This window comes from Meleagris gallopavo, chromosome 19 (genome assembly GCF_000146605.3).
Source record: "Meleagris gallopavo isolate NT-WF06-2002-E0010 breed Aviagen turkey brand Nicholas breeding stock chromosome 19, Turkey_5.1, whole genome shotgun sequence".
In the NCBI taxonomy this organism is placed as follows: domain Eukaryota; kingdom Metazoa; phylum Chordata; class Aves; order Galliformes; family Phasianidae; genus Meleagris; species Meleagris gallopavo.
The window spans coordinates 6,323,881-6,347,679 of NC_015029.2; the positions used below are offsets into that span (position 1 = coordinate 6,323,881).

Here is a 23,799-nt window from a genome sequence, read left to right on the forward strand (position 1 = left end):
TTGGAACTTTCAGAGCTTCCTTCACAGATGTTCAAAGACCTTTACAAGCAGGCCCTGACAAGGTACTAACAATGAGAAACGTTAACCATGAAAGGCTACATGCCCCCTTAAAATTATATAGCTTTGCTTTCCTCACAGAACATACAGAAGGGAGGACCGAGCCTGCCATCTTCTGGTCTTACCTCAGCATGCAGCTGTGAAGAAAAAGTAACTGATTAAAAATAAATAAAATACATCAGAAACTCAAACCACCGCTTGAGTTAGCATGAACTGTAAGGATTCACTGGCATCTAGCAGACAGTCACAACAGGATTAAAACTATATTCAGGTAAGTAAATAAACCCCCCCACCACCACAAATCAACATCTGCTTCCAGCTAAATTCTTCCCATAAATCAAACCAAGTTGAAAATGCAGTTCTGGCTACTTAATGCATACTGGAAACAATACAGCAAAGAACACAACTCTTTGGCTGGTAACTGATTCTCAGCACACGTTTGGCAGAGTAGACTGCAGGACTTACTCTTTGTCACGCTCCTCACGGCCATCTCCTACATCAAAAACAAGATAGGGCTGGAATGGCCACTCCGAAGAACATCTGTTCTCTTCTGTTGCTCTGTAAATAAGTTTCATCACTAGGTAACCACAAGAAACTGATGCATCATTTATTTCCACCATCGTTTCCATAAAAGCAACCTTCAGCTATTTTTCAGAGCTCTTAATTTTCACTGTTACCTGAATAAACTGAAACCTAAAAATGAACTCCATACAGTAAAGGGTATGATCCTTTTTGAGTGAAGTAATTATGTATAACAGCAAGCACTAAGAGATTAAATGCAAGTCTCCCACTAAGCATCCTCCCCCACAACCTCAAGAATTTTTAGAATAAAAACCAAAATCCTGATATGAAAAGGCTCATTTGAAATGCCCACTGCTCAGAAATCAGGACAGACAGCTACTCACTTGTCAGTCTTTAGAGTCCTGCCATAAACATAACTGGATGGGAAAAGGCAGATGTCAGGGTGCATCCGGTACTGCACGGTCAGCTGCACAACCGGCAGACGTCGTAGAAGATTATTCTGCACTTGATCTTCCAGGTGTCTCTGTAGGCGTGCCATTAAGGACTGACCATAGCCATATTCCTGAGCTTTCTGTCAGAAGGAAACACGAGTGATTTCTGAGGAATTAGGTCCAAATTTAACGATAAAAATTTGCTTTTTAGACTTGGTACTATTTGATAACACTGATGAAATGACAACACTTGTACTTCATTTCTACATTTGCATTTATGCCTTCTGAAATACTGCAATTTTAAGCACAGTAATAATGAAAAGCGAGGTCTCCCAGCAGGGATCTCTAAATAAGCACATAAATTAATAAAAAAAAAACAGTGCTTCTAAAAAAGGCAGTCTTTTTCCTCTTTTCTTTGTCAGGTGTTTAAAAGACTTCTCTTTATCGCTAGATGCAAAATAAGAGTGCCCATACATTCATTCTTAGAACACACTGATAGGGTAAAAAAGTCCTCACACAAACAGCAGTCTTCATCCTAATCCTGCCTTCCTTAAGGAATGTGACAGTGGATGAAGCTCACAATGGTGTAACTGAGCCTGCAGCAGTGCAGTCGATCACAAATGAAGTGGCTAGGTTGCATGGAAGTTTGTGCTACCATAAGCTATTCTTACTGGTGCAAGAGATTAGTTGCAAGTCTACAGAAGTCACACTCACATCAACCTCAGCTTTACTAAGACATCTGAAGGCAGTATTGATACAGGCTCCACGTAACACACTAAACAGGAATCCCTGGCAGTATAAAATGCTGTAACCTGACAGATGCCATGATCTGACTTTGAAGTGTTGTTGTTGTTTTTTTCTTTTTTATGTTTTTTACATGGTTCTTACACTATACCCACTAGATAGTATATCTAGTAAAAAAAATACAGTTTGAACACTTACTATTGATTTTATAGTGGGAGGGAGCTGCCTGGGATCTCCAACAAGGACGAGTTTATTACAGCGATGAATCAGTGGAATCAGTGTTTCAACTTCACAGGACTGCCCTGCCTTTTGTATACATGAATAGGACAAAAAAGCAGAAGTTGTAAGCAAAGGACTGGAGGCATGTAAAGTGTTCTGTAATACCAGTTAGAATTAACAACAAAAAAAAAGCTTTCTAAGGCTTAAAAAAAAAACAACTCTCTAGTAAAAACTCAAACCAGGTTATTATTTTATTATTAAACATGCAGAGCTTCCCAAACAGATACAAACATAACACAGTCGTATACAAATCTCTATAGCAAGAACCACATTTGAGCCATGATTTTTAAATAAAAGCTGTGTGATGCTTTAGTGACAGCCAAGTCAGCAAAAAAAAAAAAAAAAGCAATTAGTACTTATTCTTTCTTCTCGTTGCTCTGTGTGACAGAACAGGCTGTTATCAGACAGAATGTGGGGACAGGGTAGTCAGCCCAGATCATATTACATCAGCAAGCAGCCACAAGTAGCCTAAGCAGAGAACAAGGAAGACTTCAAGCATGGAACAAGACGAAATTCTAAACAGCTTTACTGACCTCGTCCACAATGACACAGCTGAAAGGATCGAGTCCTTGTCGCCAAAAAGCAGATTCCAGCAGACCTCCTCCGCTTGTGCTCAGTGTGCAGCAGATTATATCAGACTCCAAGATGATATCTGTCTGAACCTTCTGAGAGTGCCCTCGAACCTTAAGTACAATAGAACACCATGTATTTTCTTCTCTTTTTGTTTTCATCAACTGCCCTCAAGTAATTTTTAACTGCCTGGACAATTCTAACTGCCAAACCAAACACCAGTAATAGATCATCCCAATGAAACTTATCTCCATGACTGCAAATGGAAGTCACAGAAGCTGACTCCAAGTAGTACTCTCACTTTAAATCACAGATCAATCCTATTGAAGTGGCAAACTTTTGCCTCTACAATTATGCAATCTAACTCTGTGTTTGCTATCAGGTTTGAAAGTGCGGATTGGCACTCCCCCCTTCCACACACAAAATCTCAGGCTGTCACTTTCCTAGAAAGGCTTAAACATACCTCAACTCCAGCAGGTCTGCAAGAGGCATGAAAGTGGTGATGAATATAGGTCAAATTAAATGAAGGTTGTGAGCTCATTTCTATCTTCTTCACCCAATATGCTACATTTCCTTTTAAATCCACTCTCTAAGAGAGAATTCTCAAATCATTTTTCTCCTCAACACAACAGCCAGAGTACACATGTAACTCTCATCTGCCAATCCATAACTTAAAGCAGCTTGTCTTTTCCCTTTTCACTTGCTTATAAACACTACCAGCTATATCAAATCCAAATCTTCACCACAATTAAAGGATATCAAGTATCCAAATACATTACCTGAGGTTTATTAAGAGTCCTGAAGATAAATTCCTACCTCTTTCAGTTGAGAAGCAAGTTGCTGTCTCTCCTTTGAAAGTCTGCCAATTTCATCATCTAGCATTTGACTCTACATGAGGAAAAAAAGAATCCACATAAATATCAGGAATAATTAACAGCACATGTTCTACTTAACTTTCTTCTTTCCATACTAGAATTCATTTATCATTTAGACTGGTCCAGACTGTCTCTAAATATCAAGTGTGTCTGAAGAAATTGATCAGTTCCTTCAGAAAACCGTCAACATATTCACACTTTGCAACACATGATACTGCATTCTCACATTTCTGTGCAAACAGAAAAATGGTTTACCTTTAGAAATCTGTAACTTGAAAACAAATGCCAACTTTTTAGGCAAGATGATGGAAAACTTCCAAGCGCAAAACATTTCAAATGTCAGATTTTAAAGTTAAACAAAACAAAGCTTTGAAACACACAGTGAAAATAAATAATTAGTAGATATGGTTGCACTGAGAACTAAAGGGTAAACCAAATGGAAGTTGCTGGGCATTAGAGCAATACGTTCCATAACTGTGCAGCTGAAAACATCAGTATAAACAAACAAACAAACATCTCTGAAGTTCCTCATTCCTTATCCTGGATATCTTTAAAAGAAAGCATTTTTCATTCTCTGGATACAGTTATGAATACAAAAAAAAAAACCCACCCAAACAAATAAAACACTGTCAATTTATTACCTCCCTCTTTTCACATCTGTGCATGGCACGCTGACGAGAGAGCATGTCCAGTTTCTCATCCAGAGCTGCTTTTTTCTTCTGAATATCCTGGTCCCGGTCAGTTGGCTTTCGTTCTATAATAAATTGAAGGAAAATAAGCGGGGGGAATAGTTCAACTGGTTACAATAACAGCATTACATCATTAACAATGGCCAGAAAGTCAATTTTTGTTGCAGTTTCCTTTCTCCTATCGAGGTCTTTTATCTTGGACAATAAAATGAAGACGACACACTTTTTTTGGTTCCAACTGTAGCTCTCAAATGCTGCATAGTAATGTTGTTTAAAAAGAATGGCTTTAACATGCATTTATTATTATTTCTTTGAAATGTACAAGACATGGTGTTGCTTAACTTCTGGGGGTTTTACTTATAGACTTTAGGCTGTACTGAATGTTTATGAAGCACTCTGGCACGATGCATGCCATTGCAGAAAGAAAAATCTTACATCTGATCTCCTTTTTTCAAGGACATACAGTCCCAAGTGTATAACATCAACCAGCTCTTAAATAAAACCCGAAGAAAAGCCCAATTTGCACACTACTTACTCATTCTATGTTCAACTTGTTTATCCAGGCTAAAAGCCCGGACTTCACTGTTGATTGATCTTTCAGCACCCAGTCGCACTAATTTGATATCACCGCAGTTTCCTGTTTATAAAAATCAGACCCAAATTACTTTAGATTGCTTTAATCATCTTTGCACTTTAGTTTGAGAAGGGAAAAAAAAATAAAAAATATCAATGTAACAACAGCAGTACTGGTAACAATATATTCAAATTTTTAATTACTTGAATGTGATTTGATAATAACACTAAGAAGAAAGGGTAAACGTCTACATAAAGTGCAGTATACTTAAATAAAAAATACATCTTTTTAATAAGCAAACTAACAGTGGTATAAGGATGCAGCATCAGTCCATAGTCTGCAAAAGAAAACAGCTGTACAGAGCAACACAGAAGTATTGCACCTAACCTGAAGGAGAAATTGTAACAACTGGTTTTGTCTACTTAACACACAGATTTTTTTATTACTTTTTTTTTTTTTTTTTAAATTAAACCTTACCCAAAGGCTCTTGTTTGTTTTGGCATTTTTCCTTAAATGCAATGATGATCTTTTTCATGAGTTCATCAACTGCAGCGTTGGATGGTGCACAAACCAGAAAACGGCTCTGCTTCATCCTGGCATTTTTTTTGCTCGTTTTCTCAGTCCTAGTGTTCTGGAGATTAATTAACAATAAACCAAGACAGGCTCCTGAGATTGTTTCCACTTGCATTTCAGAAGTCAGACAGCACATTCAACTTAATCAGCATGCAGAGTATAGGTATATGTTACTTAAACTCTTTTAAGGTAAGCCTCACATCGAGTACAGCACGTCATTCAAACAAGTATCATTTGCACAAGCTCCCTTCAACAGTTATCTGATGGATGCTAATACAAAAACCATTAAACTGGACAGGTCAAATAGCACTGTTAAAAATATCTTAATACTTTGATGTATTACTTTTAATAAAACATACGTTCAGCAAATTTCTATTCTTTTTTAATTGTCTACGTTCTGTAAAGCAAATGTTTTCCAAAGCATCCAAAAATATTATTTCCACCATTGCAGCCTATTCTGTTCTGGTTTAACTAATTCAGTTTAATGAACTGCATCCCTAGTCATTATCACTCCTACTCTTCCATTTAGCTTAAGCTACCACTGACTTGCATTGAGAAACCAAACACCCACACAAGATGGCTGCCCCACATTCACCTACCTCGCTCAAAACACGAGACAAAAGTCCAACTATAGTTTTGGATTTCCCAGTTCCAGGTGGCCCATGGATAAGACAGATTTTGGCAAGCCCTGGATGTTGCTTTACCATGGCATAAGCTGTTTCAATGGCTCTCTTTTGATCTTCGTTGTATTCACTCATAGAAAACGTCTGAAGGAACCGACAGGAAAATACTGACTTAATGCTGATTAAGCATTATATAATCCCAGAATGTTCCCTTAGCTAAGGCTCACAAAATCAAAGTGCATGGAAGCTTTTGATGCCAGGTTTGCTCTTAGACGCATACCCAATCCTGACTGAAAAGCTGTAGTGATGCTTCCTCTACAAAACTGCATTACCTTTCCCACACTACTCTTAACTTCCTGAACAGACCACTCCAGCAAAGAAACAAAGGTGTCCCGTTGCACCTCAACAAATACAGCATCATCTCTATTCACCCAATCAACCAACTCTGAAAAGCAGAGTGACTCAGTGCTTTTGAAACCTTTCTTTTCACTCTTGGTCACCTCCAAAATCAGCGTGCAGAATCAGTTTTGCAAAATTCACAAGATCCAATTGCCCACCTGCCATTCCTATCACTTTCCCTAGGCATAGGACTTACAGCGTTTTCTGAAGCTACAGGCAAATCTCTTGGACAGAAGTCACTGTAACTTGGATTTATGATGGGTTTAGCCAAGGGACTCCTGCTCAGTAGTAGCAGACCTTTGAATGATCGCTGTGTGGGCACTAAGGAGCCAACCACCACACACTTCACTTGATTATTTATGAAGAATGACAAATTTCCTCGAGTTTGTACAGAAAGATGACAGACAATATGCTCCATTTGTCCTATTAAAAGAGAAGGGAGGAGAAATGACAATAAAAATTGTTAATTCAAAGAATATTCAAAATGATCACTGAAAGATATTCAAAAAAGTTACATAAAAATATTGTCAGAATTAGGAGTTGTCTTCTATTAGGCAAATAATTCTTGCCAAAATAACCTGTTTTCTTTGGGCAGCATTAATCTTGATATTTGGTAAACCTTGCATTTCACTGCTCAAGTTACAGAGGACTGAGAAGATTTTATGCAGTGATGTCACAGAAATTCATCACACCTCATATCTAACAACAATGCACTCCTAAAGATGCACAGCACTTAGCTACGAGTTTCTGCTCTTACAAAAGTAAGAACACGTTTACTGAAGTCTGTAGAAAATGCATGAAAAGCCAACCAAGTCTGTATATTCACCTGTTGGCTTTTTACAAAGTTTCTAGCACATAGTAAGCATGCTGACACGCTGAGCTGAAACAACAATATTTCCTCTGAGGTAATTGCTACATCCCTCATCAACCAGCTCCAAAGAAGAATTTCATGGTATCATTTTTATTTCTGTCCCAACTACTTACTGGTTAAGCAGCCAGATGCACGAGAAAATCGCCTCACAAGACCAACATGATTCACCAGGTGGTCCTCCAACTCCCTGTCTTCCCCAAAGGCATCCTTTTTCTGGCCCACCAGAAAGATTAAGTCATCCTCCTTTGGATGGAGCTGCTTTGTCAAATCATTTTCCTCAAAATAACCTACACAAAAATACATTTTAAAGTTAGAACTGTAAAAGGAAATCAGGCACAACTACTTCCCGACTAACAAAATGCTACAATTAACATGTTACATATTTCAGTAACACCTACTCGATAGCTGTTGGAAATTCTCAGAATCAGTAATCTTCTATCAGGCAAAGACCTCAGTGAAGCAGCAAAGTTTTTTTGCTGTTACTGCAATAGTGGGCATGTGCCTCTTTGTGGCGAGGGAGAAGAAACACCTCTCATTATATAAATTTTCTCTCACTGCAGCTAATTACCCTCCTGTTCCCCTACTGGCTAGGTACAGCAAGCTCACAGTCTACATGACACATCTGCTAATCCATTTTTCCATAAGGTCTATCACCAGCCCATTAAGATCATTTTGCACTTTCCTATGGATAGAGAAGAACAATATTTCTTGAAGCTGTCACACCTGTTCTCATGTCAGACCTTCCTCACCCTGCTCTGTATTTTTGCCTTATCTCTCACTACTTACAAAAGCCATGTTTAAGAAAAACTCTTATCAGGAAATAGCTAAAAGTTGCTAAGCCCAGTTCCTGATTTATGATACCCCGTCTCCTGTGCTAACAAGCATAAATTTAATCATACATTTACATTTATTTAGCAACCTTTCCCTCTTCAATGAATGTGTGTACTCCTTCATGCACTCCTTCGCAGAAGTTCATATTGTTCATGTTTGATAACTGTGGGCATTGCTCAAGCCCTCTGGATTAATTTCCTACTCTGTTCAGCATTTCCCACCCTCCATCCTGTTCTGCTTCTCAGTGCCCTTGTGAAAACAACCTATGTGGCCATTTTAACCTATGCAGCCATTTTGTAAGAAAGTTATAAATTCAGTCATGGAAGTTTCCACTGCAAAAACACAGTCTAACTCTCACAAAGCTACAGACGAGATTAACTCCATGCTGCAATCTTCTGAGCCATGTAAAAGCAGAACAAGTCAAGGATTGTTTTATTTGCTAGAATAAGAGGAAGCAACATTCCAAATGAGTAAAACTATCCCAACACTATACAAATAACTTCTGTACTGAACCAATCATGATGAAGCACAAGTTCCTTGCAAAAGGCTTATTTCTGTTCTGTACATTCTGTAAAGCACAAATTAAAGATCCTTTCAGTACATAAAGCAAATAAGAACTTCATACATTTGGTGAAGCAACCACAGTAGAAAAGGTAAGAGGAATAGAGATGAGACCCCTTAGCAGTTACATGTCAAGAACAGATAGAAAAACTAGAGGTAGCAATATCTGGATTCCTACTACACTGCTACTCTAATTCCACGACTCAAGACCGCACTTTCAGAGCTGAAGAACCATATCAGTGAACAAAATGTATCACATTCTAAGAAATAAGTGAGACAATACAACTTAAATTCACTCAATACATCTGTATCTGTATTTTGAAAATAAAGATAAATTGTAGAGAAAAAAAGTAAATCATAAGCCTACCTTCCTACAATTATTTTAAATTGACATGACACTCAATGCATGTGTCAGATGCTTATTTCTACCTTTAGGTACTTTGCTTGTTATTAGGCACTGTCTACCTGAAAATAAAGACTAAGTCCCATTTGAAAGCAAATCAACACAAAACAAAGAGATCACACCAAACACCACACTTACCTATAAACTCTGCCGTATTCAAATCCGCACAGAAGTTCTGTAAGTAGAAGCAGTAAGTCTTGTCTTTCATCTTCTGGTTTTCTACCCACTCTTGTGCCAGCTATGTATTAGAAAGTAAAAGCTACATAAAAACACTTAGAAGGATTTAGGGATTCAGAAGAACAGCTCATCACGACTCCAAGTGCTGTCGAACACAAGATATATGCAGCAAGCAAAAATGCTTTTACTTTTCCTGCCATTTTAAATACATCTTTCTTACACAGCCCTTTAAAACAAACGTGAGTTTTTCTGCCTTGCATCCTCATGCATGCCAGCATTATCCTGGTACTGACTTAATTTTTTTTGGTCTTACTTCAACTGGAGAAGAAAAGCAATGACTAATCTTAAAAACATCATTTTTAACTAAAGGAACACTGTGTTTCCTATTAAAACTATTGTATAGAATTCTTCTGGAAAACAGTGCTTTCTAGATTAACCTACACTCATGTTAACTTCTCAGCAATGACTGAAACTTTTTTTTTTTAATAAACACAGAGGATGTCATTGAAAAACCTGTTACAAAAAAAAAAATTGCTGTTTTTAAGCTTTAAACGTTACAGAGGAACAATTTGTTTTTTTTAAATATTCCCTATTGCATGTTGTTGGGAATGCGCACGAAAAAGCCTTGCCCCAAATCATTCCTGTGTTCAGATGAGTATCTCAACCAATCAAGAACATTTTTGTAATGTAAACAGAAAACAGTTTTATATCTCTTTCCAAAATTTACTAACTATGGCTGATTAAAACAAACTAAGAAAAACTTACTGTTTCAAAGGCATTTAGCATCATCAAGGGGAAAAACGTATTAAAATAGTCATTGTATCCCTGAAACCTGATGGGAACAGAGGCGACTACAGATTGTAGGAGAGTATTTGGAGGTCCAAACTGCATGGAGTTTGCAAACATTTCATAAGTCCATTTCAGAACCTCCTTAACAAAAATATTATGATCGTGCTGCTGAGCGCCAAGAAAAGAAGAAGAATGCTCTGCTCGGACAGGCCGTCTGGAAATATTCGAAGCATTGTTGCTCTGTGTATTTCGTGGCTGGAGAACGTTATTAGAAATCTGAGGCTGAGGAATTTTACTGGAACTTGGAGTCTTGCATGTTTGATTTCTTGTTGACGTAGCCTTTTCACTCGGTGGTCTCAACGCAGCAGGTTTTGCAACGCTAGCTCTGCTTTTTAAAGCTTGTGGTTGTTTTTCAACATTTTCAAGATCTTTGCTGAAGGCTGCATTTCGTGAAGAACTTACTGAGCTGAAAATTTTAGTAGTGGAAGGTTTTCTTGGTGGCAGGGAAGAAGGCTTCGCAAACAGGTGATCTGATTCTGAACTGGTAGCCGAATGCTTGCTACAGCAGTCTCCTATTTTTTCCACTTTTTCTGTACAGTCTTTGTACTTACATTTCACAACAGTCAAGGGCTCATTCTGCTGAAGGCTTTCAGTGCTATCTATTTCCATTTCCTCTGTTCTTGTAGTAGCTATAGAACCGTCTTTAGCATCTTCATCCTGTGAACACAATTCCATATCCACAGGATCTAACTGAGTTAAAAATAAATCATCATCATCACTGTTTTCATCTGGTTTGCACTCATTTTCTTTTGAAGCTGTCATCCCAAATTCAGGCTGGACGATGCAGCCTTCTTCTGGTTTACCTTTAGCATCTCCAACAACTGCAGCAGAACATGGACTTGAATCCATAAGTGCAGGAGGAATCATTACATCACAGTCTTTTGCTTTGCTTGAGTCTGAGCAACTAGAGACAAGTGTAGTTTGCACAGCCTCCTCCACAGAGACGCTAGTGATACGTTCTCTCTCAGACGGATAAAAGGTCTCTCCTGTTTTTTCTTCTCCTTGCTTCTCTACAGATGGTTCATCAAGACGTTTAGCCTTTTGTTTGACAGACTTTGTATCCGTTGTGCTAGCTTTTTTGCTTCTATCCTCAGAACCCCTTGAAATATTTTTCACTCGAACAGTTTTGCTGAGCCTTGTCTGCTTTAAAAACTGAAGGTCTTGGCAAGCCAGCATTTTTTTGTTAATTTGTGTAGATAAACTCGGATGAGCAGTTCGTTTAAGTTTCCCCCTCTGTGCAACTCCAACCTTTCCTGCAACTTTACCGTAACTACGCAGTTGAGCCAGACTATCTAAAGAGCGCTGGGATAAATCAAATGCTTTGCGGGGTGCCTTTTTCAGACCAAGCTTTTCCACTGTTGATGTTGGTGCAGGACACTGCCGAGCTTTCTTTGGAGGAACAACAGCAGGCGTTGTCCTGCCAGGATGAATTTTTTTTAATGTACTTTGAAGTAGTTTTTTAGTTTGCGTTGTATTCAGAGCTGTTGCTTTAGGACTTCTCTGAATAGTTCTTGCTACCTTAGATTTAGCTATATTTTTATGTGGGCTCAGAGTACTTTTCTTAAGTGCCAGCTTTGAAGCTAATGAGATATTGGATGTAGAAGCTCTGGGTTCCGTCAAATCTGCATTCGGAATTAAGTCTTTATCAACAGTAGTTTTGTCAGTAGAATTCTCCAGTTCATCTTTCACATTTTCTTTAGCAGAAAATTCTTGCAAAGCTGAACTAGTTACTTCTGTATTATCAGTTTCTTTCTGATGAGAAGTATTTATCTCCTCCCCTGTCCAGTTTGTTCCTTTTTCCATGGCATCATCACTTACATAATCTGTATCATAACCCCATTCATTTGTGTGATCCTTCAGTAAGCCATCTGAATGACTGCTACCAACTGATGTTGAAGGACAGTCTTGTTTATATTCTTGAGTATCTTGCCAAACTGAGAAGACATCAACTTCTGTTTCAAACTCGAAGTACTGAGAGTCACAGTCTTCAAGTGGCAAGGGAGAGTTTGGCATCTTTGATTCTGATTCGCTATCTGTAACATCATGCTGCATTTCTGATAAAGGTTGCTTTTCAGGACACGTATTTTCATTAATTTCTTTTGTTTTCTCCTTGACAGTAACACTGTTTTCTTCGTCGGAAGAGTCTAAAATTACAATGATTTTATTGCCATGGCTATCCGTATCACAGAGAGTCTGGTTACTCTGGGCATCGTTGGAGGATCTTACTGCACTTTTCACTTTCCTTTTAACATCACATGTATTATTATGCATTGAACTTTCCTGACTTGACTGTGACGGAAAATTGACGCTTTTGGCATAAGCAGCTAACGACAATTTACTGAGATCTTTATCGAGCTGGGAGTTTGTTAAAGTATTATCTCCAGAAACCATCCTCACAGAATCCTCCTCTTCCTTCCCCTCTGAACCGTTTTCTCTCTTGAAATATTTTGAGCATACTATCAACCTTTCACTTGATTCACATTTGATTGCTACTGGACTGACTGGAAGAGCAGTGTTGGACATATCTCCCTTATTTTCAAAGCTAGATGGAACATAACCACTCACTGAATTTTTAACTGTACAGGATGTCTTTGAAATTTGACTTTTACGGTCACATTTCACTAGGTCTCTTAAATTAGGCTGTTCTTGGTCTTTAAGACAGACAGACTTCAACAACAAACTTGAGTCATCTTTGGTGGATACGTTCTGCAGTGCGGTGTCACTAATATTTGCAAGCAAAATACTGTTATCTTTGTTTCCTTGCATGCCAGGTTGATTTTTAGCAAAGCTGAAGCAGTCAAGTGGCATCTCTTTTTGTTCCTGGTTGTTGGAGACCAGCCCGTATTTAAAAGCACTTTTCTCCCACGTACTTTCAGAACTCCTTGAAATATTTGCTAATTCTCTGTCTTCATTTTCACCCACAGCGTTTACTCCCTGATGCTTGCAACAGTCTTTCCTCATACACGAACTACCAGTGCAAAACACAGGTTGCTCTGCTTCTGAAGCACTTATTGCAGAACCACAGTTTTTCAAATCCGCTATTTGAGTTAATAGTCTAGAGTGCCCTTCAGTATTGTGTGTCTGAAAATGAAGATGCCCAAGTGTATGCACGTCTTCTTTAAACTCTGAAGAGGAACTAGGAGACACTTTTCTTCCCTTTACATCTGAGCTGTAAACATGCTGTGGAGAATCAACACTAGTTTGAGCAGATAGATACATTGGTGATACGGCTTCTGCTTCCTGTTTGTTTTCCAACACTCCACTTCTTCTAGAATTTGAACTCTGAATACTTGTATTAAAGCCCTGATAACCCACATCACAGTTCCCTGACATAAGATCACTGTTCCTATTTTCCTGAACTTTCCCATGCGTTTCTTTTGCAAATGATTTCTGCAGGCATTTGCACTCCTGAGTTATCAAGTCCTTAGGCTCCTTTTTAATATTTACCAAGAGGCAGTCTGTAGAGGTCAAAGATTTTGAATTTTTAGATGAATCTTTACAATCCTCTTCCCAGGCACTATTTCTGCCAGCGAAAGAGTTATCTTGACAACGTCCATCCTCACCTTCCTTTGATATGAAGGCAACTGGTGAACAAAGGTTCTCTCTGCCATGCACACTCATCTTATAACCATCACCAGGTGCACTCTTCTCTTGCTTCAAAGAAACAGTGGGTAAAGCTGTAGAGTTCGCATTGTTTTCCACAGATGCAGACACATTCACTGCTCTGCTCTTTAAGTTTCTTATCATCTGCTTTAAGCATATCTGTAATTCCTGAGTTTCTTGGATGTTCAGCTGCCAACCTAAAGATAGATTTCCTCGCAGAAGGAGATTGAGTTTGTCTAAATATTGCTTGCATAGTGCATGCTGACCGATCTGATAGCCTTCTCTAAGAAGGCTGCGTATCAACTGCACACAAGCATGCTGCACAGAGTTAGAAGCCTGTAAAGATATTGTCGATGAACCTCTTGCATAGCTGCCAGCTGCTTTTTCAGTACTCCGAGTAAATGCAATTGCTGGAAGCTTAGCACATCTCACCACTGCTTCCACCCATTCTTGAGAGCTAATCCACAGCAAATGCAGGCACTTTTTGTTTCTGTGTAGTTCAATAATTGACACCAAGATCAACAGAAAAAATTCAGAAACTTTGTCACACCGCTGGATTCTTTCATTGAGAATATCCTTGATTTCCGAACAGAGGTAGTGAATGACCTCTCCTATGTATGCCACGCCCAAGTCCTTGAGATCCATTAGTGACTGAACAAAAGGGATGAACCACAGAAACGTGCTGTCATGGACACGCATATCTCTGCCAATATCAGATTGAAGCACATTAGCCAGTGTTTGCATATCTTCATACATGTTGGGGCAGTAGTCCGGACAAATAGCAGTTTTCCACCCAGTGTCCTAAAAAATAAATTAATCATGAATTATGATCATTATTCACATCTTCACAGCTCAATCTGCCTTTGTTTTCCTAGCCTGTTTTTTTCTCACATAGGGGATCTGTTATTAGTTAACATAAGTGAAAATCTAAATGAAAAGAAAAAAAAAAAATCAAACTACTATACTCAAGAAAAAATATTTCTTAGATTAACTTATGAAACAAATGTAGAACTGTATTTCCTTTTTTTTAAAAAAAAAAAAAAAGTAATTTTAAAACCTTCCAGAGATGTTTTAACAATGACATATTTTAACCTCAGAAAACCAGCTATCCTATATTTTAAGTCCTTTGTTTCTCTGTATCTAAATTGAATTCAGAGTTTTCCTTTAGGTAATGATGTTTGCCTCAATCTCAATACCAATTTTAGTTTTAGTAGAATCTCTGCCTAATTCATAGACACGTTCTTCTCTTTTGCAGCCTGAAAGTACCAGAAAAAGAAGAAAGTGGCCAGACCTGCTGCTGCTTAAGGCACACAATATTGACTTCACTTTTTTTTTTGCAACAGTTATGAAAATTAGTAATAGAACATATTCCCCTCTATTTCAAAGATGATTTAAACTGACACTGTCATTCAGTGGTCAGAGTTTAAAAAGCAAATAAAAAATATAGTTGTTATACCTTTTGAGGCTTTTCTGTGTTATAAGTATATACAATTTGACTGCAAGTAACCATTTCATCACCATAGTCTGTCTTCAATTCAGATTTCGTCCTAAAAAGAAATATTAACCATTACAGATTCCACACAGCTAGCAATCAGAAAGCCAATCAGCCAAGACACAGACTTCACTTTTAAAATACTGACCATGTCACTATTAGAAATTCTCCTAGCTATGTTTTATCACTGACATTAAAAACTGTGAAATCTTATTCTATCCTGCTTGTAAAAGAGTGGGAAGCAGAGAAGGGGGAGGAACAGCCTCAGAAAAAAGTTTTTCATTAAGATGTGGATTTGACTGATTAAATAGAACAAACATTCAAAGTCAGTTTTCTTTGAATTTTTGATCCCTAAGTACAGCCAAATTATGGCTACACTGGCATGTGCTACTCATACGTTCACTCCAGCAAGAACAAGAAGCAAATAGTGATGTTACAAAGTAAGGCTTTCCTACCTTCTCTGAAAAGCATACAGAAAATGTATAAAACTTCTGTGATCATACAGTACCTTTTAAAAAAATCTAGAGAAATAATCCAGACTTAACATGAGCTGAAAGTAAACTCAAATCAGTCATCATATGAAACTACAATAAAATCTAACACAGCATCATCCTATTGAAAATTCTGGAATTCCCATCATTCTATCAAGAGTCTCAGATGTGGCATTTTTCTTCAATCTTAAGCGTGAGCTGGTTATGACACTAAGTAAGCACTAAGTTAGCAGCCTTCCTGACTCAGAAAAAAAAATCTGAGTATACCTGAGATATCAAGTAATCAAAGAGAAGCAAGCACACACTTTTTTGAGATTGGAGATGGCCTACTTCAACTTTGCATTGCTTGAAGTTGTCAGCACCTATTTTTCTCCTTGCCACTTCCCCAACATAAGTTAAGGCAGCACTGACAAGGAAACAAATACCAAGCTGATATTAAGATCTCTGGAGGCACTTAAGACCAGGTGGGATGGGATCCTGGGCAGCCTGACCTAGTGGTTGGCAACCCTACCAGTAACAAGGGGTTGAAACTAGATGATCTTTAAGGTCCCCTCCAACCTAAGCCATCCTATGAACATAAAGATTGTCCTATTCCGGTAACAAAAATGACCTATTATTAAAAAAAAAAAAAAGAAGCAAAACTTACCTTATAAAGCTATTGCGTATATTCTTTATTTCATTTTTATAGCTCATACTGTTGATAATTGTTTGAAAGGCCTGGACGGGATCGATAAGCTGACCCCATACTTTAGATCCAAGCTGATCCAAAATAACCATGAAACAATGCAGCGCTGGCCAGAAGGGGTCAGTGGAATCATCTGAAACAGAACAGTAATATCGGAGAGAATTGAAATGCAAGAGTTCTGCACGTTCCTGGACCAAGGTGAAACTGATTCTTACTGGGACTTTTGTTCTGTGTTTTTTTGTTTGTTTGTTTAAAATGAAATTAACGTAGATTTAAACTAGTTGAGTAGGTTCCAATTACGCTTTTTAACCCCAAGTAAAAAAATAGGAAAAAAAAGTTGGCTTAAAATTTGTCTGTACAGAAAGATACTGATTATGCTATATTTGATCAACAGGTACCTGGATAAATATCATTTATTATACCATTTCCCTGCTCTGTTAATCCAAAGCAGTTCTTAGTCAAGAACTTATACCTCTAGAACAATTTATTCTTCAAATTTAAGATGGAAACCATTTGCTTCCCTGTGTGTTTATCCTTCTTCATATAAGGTGATAGCATATCCTCAACAAACGTACTATGCTTATAAATATCTTCATAAAGGAAATTATTTCTCTAAAGGGCAGCTTTAGGCTTCAGCTCATGAGCTTTTCTAGAGCTATGCCATGGCACATAGGCTACAAGGATGGTTCAAGAGCTGCAAGCCTAAAATCTGAAGTCTAAATAAAAAAAGATGCAAGAATCAGTTTTTTAAGCAAGTCCAAAAAAGCCAAAAGGTGTTTTGTGATTTTAGTGCTAAAAATTCTAACTTTATGCCATAGTGAAATGTTCATTTCCATACAACCTGTGAAAATGATGTGGGAGAAATGATCAGTTTTGTTCTCTTAAAGCACTAGTATGTTTTCTCTTATTAGGAGTTTGTCATGTGTCACTTTTCAGTATTTGTCAATAGAGTCCAAATACTGCAAAATATTGATCACCTCCCAGGAGATGAATAAGCCTCAAAGTTGAAGTTTTGTCATCCCAGCATTACAATGCTAAAAAAAAAAATTAGTTACCATCTGCTTCTTTCTCCATGGTGTGAAGTATAGACTGCATGAAGTCATTCTGTTTGTCTGGGCCCAGTAACAAGGAGTCCATAGCTTGTTCTTCCAGCACTGTTAGCAACATACAAATGCCTGCAAGAAAACCATCTTTCTGTACATTTCTGAAAACTTGTTTTAAGTTTCATCAAATCAAGGATTTTCCAAATGCCACTACTGCTATAACACTCAACCTAAGAGATCAGCAGCAGCATTTAACCACCTGAACTACTGCAGATGTGCAATGTTTAGTTTCTCCATTTGAAAAGCTCCAAGAGAAATCATATCTGCTTGAAATAGCTCAGACTTGAAACAACTGCTTACCAGACAAGTTACAAGTACAAGGCTCATTTCTAATCAGAAATACTCACCTAGCCAATAGTTCTTGTAGTTGGTATTATCATATAAATGGGATGGCAGAAGAATGAGTTTTCCCTTTTCAATCACTGAAGATCTGTAAATATCTGGACTCTCAAAAAGCCCCAGTTCAATTACTTTAAACAAGCAAGTCAACACTTCCTGTAAGTCATAGTAATCATCCCTGTCAACCTTCCCTAAATTCCTTGCTGTTAGGATGGCCCAACGACGAATCTAAGGATTACAACAAAACACATACACAAAAAAATAAAAAAAAAACAACACAAAAAAATTTCAAATCTGTTCTAGCGTTATTAAAAAAATCAAGCTTTACTGAACAGGAAAAGTAACTTACCACTTCATTTGGGTGTACCAAAAATAGATAAATTCCTGGGTATTTCTCAAAAACCTGAAAGGAGGTGCGACTTTCTTCCATTCTGCATAGCACTTCTACACAAAGCTCACCTAAAACGAGAAACATATTTATAATAAAAACAAACTTATAAGCTCACGAAACAAACAAACAAACAAACAAAAAAATCGGTACTCTCGTTTATCCACTATTTGCTATTTTTGTCTCCTTCAGTGCAAACAACACCATGCCTTTCCAACTACATGCTAGAAGATACATACTGACTTTCTCATGCAGCAGGAGATACGGGTATTTCAGCACTTCTAGAAGTGGCACTCTCAGGTTATTCTCAAAATCTGGGCCAACATAAACAGGCAGCTGTGTCTCTCCATTCTCATCCACTATAAACAATTCATCATCTTCTCCAGCTTCTTCTCTTACGGATTTTTCAATGTGGGCTATGAGACGAGAGGTTTCCAATTCCAATAAAACCTATTCAGTGTGGGAGATGGAAAAAAAAAATATATCAAATTTTAAATACTGCTTTTGCAAAGGGAGTCATTAAGAATATTACTACAAGCAGAAACAGACCAGATTTTCAATTTTTGCAATTTCATTTTGCAAAGTTTCTTTCTTGGCATGGTATGTAACAAAATTTTGAAGTGGAATTCAGCTTGTGCAAATGACAACATCCTCACTCCAGAGATAAGATTAAAAAGTCATTAAAGAAGAGAAAAAGAGTGACATTAAAACTTCAAGCATTTTCGTAACTCAAACTGTTCAAATTATTATTTCAGGCAATAGGTAAAGCACAGCATACAGAAGGTAATGATACCAGAAAAAAAGACATATTCAAAAAATCTTATTTTCTCATGTATTCTGTGACATAATAGCGAAAGAGTGAGAACATAAACAATGTCAGCAGAACAACTGACCTGCTGAATATTTATCCAAGATTCTTTCCTTACTACATTAGTCATCTAAATTAACTGCTCCAATTAGAAATCAAGGTCATACCCCACAATCAGACCACGCAGAAAGGCACATTCAGTGGCTCAGTTACCCCACTTAATTCCAGCCTTTATAGAAGTGGGACTGCCCTCCAGAGGTATGCATTTTTGTGGACTTCTGAGAAATCTCTTTATATAAAGAGCAACTATGATTAATCAGCTACAAATATTCATTTGGCGTAGATAAGGACACCACATACGCAAATATGCTTTTCAAAATACACAACAGGATGCTAACGAGCATCTTAAAGTAACAATTTTGAAGCACCCTTCATTGATTTTAAGTCAGTTCCCCATTGTTAAGGACTGCCAGAGACTCAGACAGGTACCTTAGCCTCTTGATTTATTCAGATAATCATCAGCATACATACTAAGCTACAAACACAGAGGTAGAGTCCCAAACTTGGATTGTCTACACATATCTAGATAATGGTTAAAGGTTAAAGTTATACACACACACACACACACACACACACACACACACACACATCGTAACAGGTGGGCTCAATCTCTATTCCCACCAAGATCTTTCCCAGGGTCCATTTGTTTGCAGTCCCTTTTTGCACAAGTCAAAAGTCATGAACTTATCAGCTTATCTTCATCCCTTCGTTTCATGGTACGCCGTCTTTTCAACACCCTGTTCATTCTGTTGTCAGCAGATTCTTCAAGTTACCCACTATCTCTTCTTCTATTCTATCTGATGCTTAGATTTTGGCCCAGCCTTAACCTGAGGCTATACAGAGGAGAAGGCCAACAGTCTCAGGACGACACGACACGGCCTTGTGAGCAGTTTATATTGTGACTTCTGTACTGGAACACAGATGGGTTTTATCCAACTCTGTTCTTGTTCCCTTTTTGGAATTTTAACTTATCTCCTACAAAGTCCCCCACGAGCTTCTATGATTATGACTGTTTGATTCCCAGTAGCACTTTTACTTTCTTTCCCGTTAATTCCTATCTTCTACACACACGCAAAAATCAGAGCTCTGAAACTCAAACATCGTAGGAAACTGTGAATGAAAAATGAAAGCGAAACAAAAAGAGGAAGAACTCAAAACTGAACTGAAGCCAATACTTCAGAAGCAGAGCAGTTAATTTGCTTGGCATACAATCTCTTGATTTCCTTCAAGCTGTAATTTCTAAATCAGTGACTTTAGTTATCACTGATTTGAATATATGCAAAACAAACAGGTCTTCTCTTATGCTTTGCTCTATGCAACCAAGTGCAATAAAACAAATAAGCAAGGTTAAAATTCAACATACCATTTTCCTCAGTCATTTTAACACAATTCCTGCAAAAAGCTTCTCTGGATACTGAGGCCGAGTCACTGAAGCCCCTTCTGAAGTTTTCCTTCAGTTTTAAGTTCTCCTTACTAAGTAAAGGTTGAGAGTCAAAACACTCCATTACCTGATGCAAACTTGGCAATTTCTCCCTTGCTTTGTGGTATTCAACCACGCACTCCAAGCAGTAACAGAGGTCATCGTTGGAACCTTCAAGATCTTCTGGGGACAACTGTTTAGAAGCATAGCTCTTCAGGTATTCAGTGGCATCAAGACCACTTGGTGTACACCATCGACATACATTCATTCTTTAGAAAGAAAGACAATGAGATCAACAAAAGACAGAGTGGTCAAGTATTTCCTTCCAGCCATAACAGTTGTTTTAGATAATGTAGGCACTTGCAATTAAACAAAGAAACAAAGCATGTGAAAAACATTATATAAAAATTGCAGTGGGCAGTTTTCTATATGACAAACATTAAAAACACAGCCAAAGCACTACAAAAAAGTCACATTATACAGTCTTCATACTGTTGAAAAATCCAATTAATTTGTCAGGATGGCTTTTCTGATAAAAACAGATTTTATTCACAATTGTAATGGCAGGCATCCTGCAAGCAGGAGCATGCTTGCAGAAACAGTGTTATTTCTTTTATGCCCTATTACCCGATGCTTATCTTTTCCCTCCTCTGGTTCTTTACTGGATGAGGACTTCAGGATCACAAATCTTCCCGACACTTAACTAAACATATGGATACTGGTTAAACATAAACTGTTGCTAGCTACTGCGAGAAACTCTCAGAATCGAAGATTTCTCGTTAGGCAAAGATTTTAGCAATAGCAGCAGTTTTTTCATTATTTCAATAATGGACGCACGCCCCCTACTGGCAAGCGAGAAATTGCGCACCAGTCAGCGCCATTCACTCCGCTATATGCCCTAAACCCGACGCAGGCGATGCTCTCATGGCTCTCGCTGGTTGAGCGTCTCAGGCTCATAAGCCTCCCAACGCTGTTGCTATGATAAAACTACATATAACGTCTGTTACCAACCTGTAGTTTTTAGGTATTTGTGTACTTTCCTATGGCGACAGGAGGGCAATGTTGCCAAAAGTTAGCATGTTCATTCTGTCCTGTGCTAGGCTCTCTCCTCCCTGCATATTTACCTTATCTTCTGCATGTCTCTATTCTAGCTGATCCACAATGCCCCAACCTCAACTTTACTCCGTTCAGCAAACTTCCTTTGTGAAAAACAACTCATATAACTCTTTCACAAGGGGGTTATAAGTTCATTAAGAGCCTATGCTACCTACAGAGAATACTGGAAAGTTCCAATGCAAAAATACAATCTACTTCTCACACTACAATTAGCATACATATTGCTAATTATTTAACTTGTCCTCCTAATTTCTATCACTCAGGCCTTGTCTGTCCAGTACCAAAAATCAGCAGTCTTCCAACATAGTAAGCCTACTGCTATCCTTGTTAAGGGTTTTTGATTTGTAAAGGCATTATCGCACTGTTTAGGAGCGGACTGTCTAACTTGTCTTTAACTCAAGGCTCAGAGGTATTCCAGATGGCTGGACAGACAAGAGCTGCAGTCTGCATGCCTATAAATTACTCCATCTGCCTCATCTTTGTGTCTGTAAATTGTTTCTATCCTAAGTGTGTGCCCACATGGAAAGTTCATCTAAAGGACAAGTGATGAAGACCACCAGAGACCCCCGATGAAGTAAGAAGGACTCAATAAGAACTATTAGTACTGATAAAGGATGCTAGATGACAGCAGAGACCATGAAATGCTTATCTTGCTAGTTCTAGTGTAGAAACAACATTCCATTCCTACAGAAGCTACACAGCCATCTCAGATCCCATTAGTTCTAGCGGAGCGCGAACACTTGGAATGGCTGCATAAAATGAGCACTGGCAACAGCTGTTATTCAGCATAACAACAAAAGCAAAAGTGAAACCTAGGTAAAGTAGAACTACAGATTTCCTCATAGATAAGGCACTGAAAAGAAAACAAAGCACCAGCGGTGGGATTTACCTTTGGAAAAGGAAGCGATTCGCTGCAGGAGCTCCGGGTCACATGGTGGGATGGCCTCGGGCTGCCCTGCACTCAGGGCCGGGGGTCCAAGCCTGCAGCCACAGCTGCCCTGCAGCACAGCACAGCACAGCCCATCTGCCGGCACCTCGGCTGTGCTTCGGAGACCTTGAAAAGAGGAGTCAGAAAATCGGCTCAGCACGCTGCAGGCTAAGAACTGCTTTGGTTTCTGGATTAATAGACTTTGTCTGTACGCTAAGCAACCCCTTCCCGAGTTGCTAAGCATCGTTTCTTTCCATCGTTCACGTGCAGGCGGTACGATTTCCACTCACTTCGTTCTGACACAGGTGGACGGATCTACCCACGTACCTCAAGGAACAAACCTGCTAAAAATAAGAGACCCACACACACAAACGCACTCAGCAGAAAGAAGCCCCGAGCCGCGCTCACGCCGTAACGGCTCCCGCCGAAACCCACACCGACCCCAGAGGAACCCCAGCGTCGGCAGGGATCGAAGGCAGCTTTCTGCCTCCTCCTGCCCCAACCACCGCCCGCCCCAAGCTCACAGCGCCTCAGAACCAAGCGGGCCCGGCGCTACCTCCACAGAAACAGCGCAGCTAAAAAGAAAGAAAGGGAGAGCGGAGGTCGGACCGCGTCGCTTTGGCGGGCGCAGCGAAAATCAGCATCGGGGGCCCAGAGACCCCGCCTCACCTGAGCTCACCTCAGATGGCGGCACGGCGCGACCCGACCCCACCCGCCCCGCCCCGCTTCACGGCGCGACGCCGCGCTTCCGGTTCGCTGACGGAAGTTGGCACCTCGCGGGTCTGGCGCCCTCGCGGCCTTAAAGGGGCAACGGCTGCGAGCAGGTGGGACCGCCACGGCGGGGAAACTGAGACAGCGCTGTGAACGCAAGCGGTGACAGAGCCCCGAACTTGCATTATTTAAGCGCTAAACTCGTAAAACCTGTGATCAGCAACCTGAGCCTATAAACACCTGGGAGAAAGCTTCCCCTGGAGGCCTGCGGTGCAACGGAAACCGCCCCGGTGCTGGGGGCTTCGAGAGCAGCGCCCTCTGCCGGGCAGAGCGGGGATGTGCGGGCAGAGCCTTGCTTCAGCCTCCCAGAAGGGAAGGAGGTGGGAAAGCCCTGCTCGGCCCTCCTGCTGCCCTGGGATCGAAGCTTCGAGGCAGGGCGCTGCTGCAGACGCAGCTGTAACCCAGCCTGGGATAACGGCAGCCAAGATTTCTTTCTACTCCATTCAGCCCATCATCAGTGCTCGAAGTGACGTGGTCTGTTTGAATCTCCTGTGTTTTTTAAGGACTGGCGGTGCTTTGACACTCAGAGGATCTGTCCCGCTCTTCAGAACAGCTTAAGGCAGGGCT

The 23,799-nt window shown here is 39.4% G+C and overlaps 1 protein-coding gene across 3 annotated transcripts in view; it reads right to left on the bottom strand.

The window, feature by feature from the left end:
* The window catches only part of SETX (senataxin), a 29,191-nt gene extending 5,958 nt beyond the window's left edge, over positions 1-23,233 (bottom strand). The window contains exons 1-22 of one of the 3 annotated variants that reach the window (XM_010720933.3): positions 23,131-23,233; positions 22,423-22,587; positions 20,506-20,686; positions 18,369-18,579; positions 18,091-18,200; positions 17,750-17,969; positions 17,355-17,474; positions 16,261-16,432; positions 15,088-15,178; positions 9,945-14,432; positions 9,141-9,240; positions 7,321-7,494; positions 6,533-6,759; positions 5,914-6,081; positions 5,219-5,372; positions 4,703-4,804; positions 4,120-4,232; positions 3,420-3,491; positions 2,567-2,716; positions 1,953-2,060; positions 963-1,150; positions 523-615 (exon numbers count right to left, since the gene is read on the bottom strand). In XM_010720933.3, coding sequence (XP_010719235.1) covers positions 523-615; positions 963-1,150; positions 1,953-2,060; positions 2,567-2,716; positions 3,420-3,491; positions 4,120-4,232; positions 4,703-4,804; positions 5,219-5,372; positions 5,914-6,081; positions 6,533-6,759; positions 7,321-7,494; positions 9,141-9,240; positions 9,945-14,432; positions 15,088-15,178; positions 16,261-16,432; positions 17,355-17,474; positions 17,750-17,969; positions 18,091-18,200; positions 18,369-18,579; positions 20,506-20,685 — 7,241 coding nt within the window. In that variant the 5' untranslated portion in view covers position 20,686; positions 22,423-22,587; positions 23,131-23,233. Of the gene's footprint in view, positions 1-522; positions 616-962; positions 1,151-1,952; positions 2,061-2,566; positions 2,717-3,419; positions 3,492-4,119; positions 4,233-4,702; positions 4,805-5,218; positions 5,373-5,913; positions 6,082-6,532; positions 6,760-7,320; positions 7,495-9,140; positions 9,241-9,944; positions 14,433-15,087; positions 15,179-16,260; positions 16,433-17,354; positions 17,475-17,749; positions 17,970-18,090; positions 18,201-18,368; positions 18,580-20,505; positions 20,687-22,422; positions 22,588-22,751; positions 22,837-23,130 lie in introns of those variants that run through there. The other 2 variants (XM_010720934.3, XM_019621468.2) reach the window with 2 other exon arrangements.
* Positions 23,234-23,799: the final 566 nt, after the last annotated feature.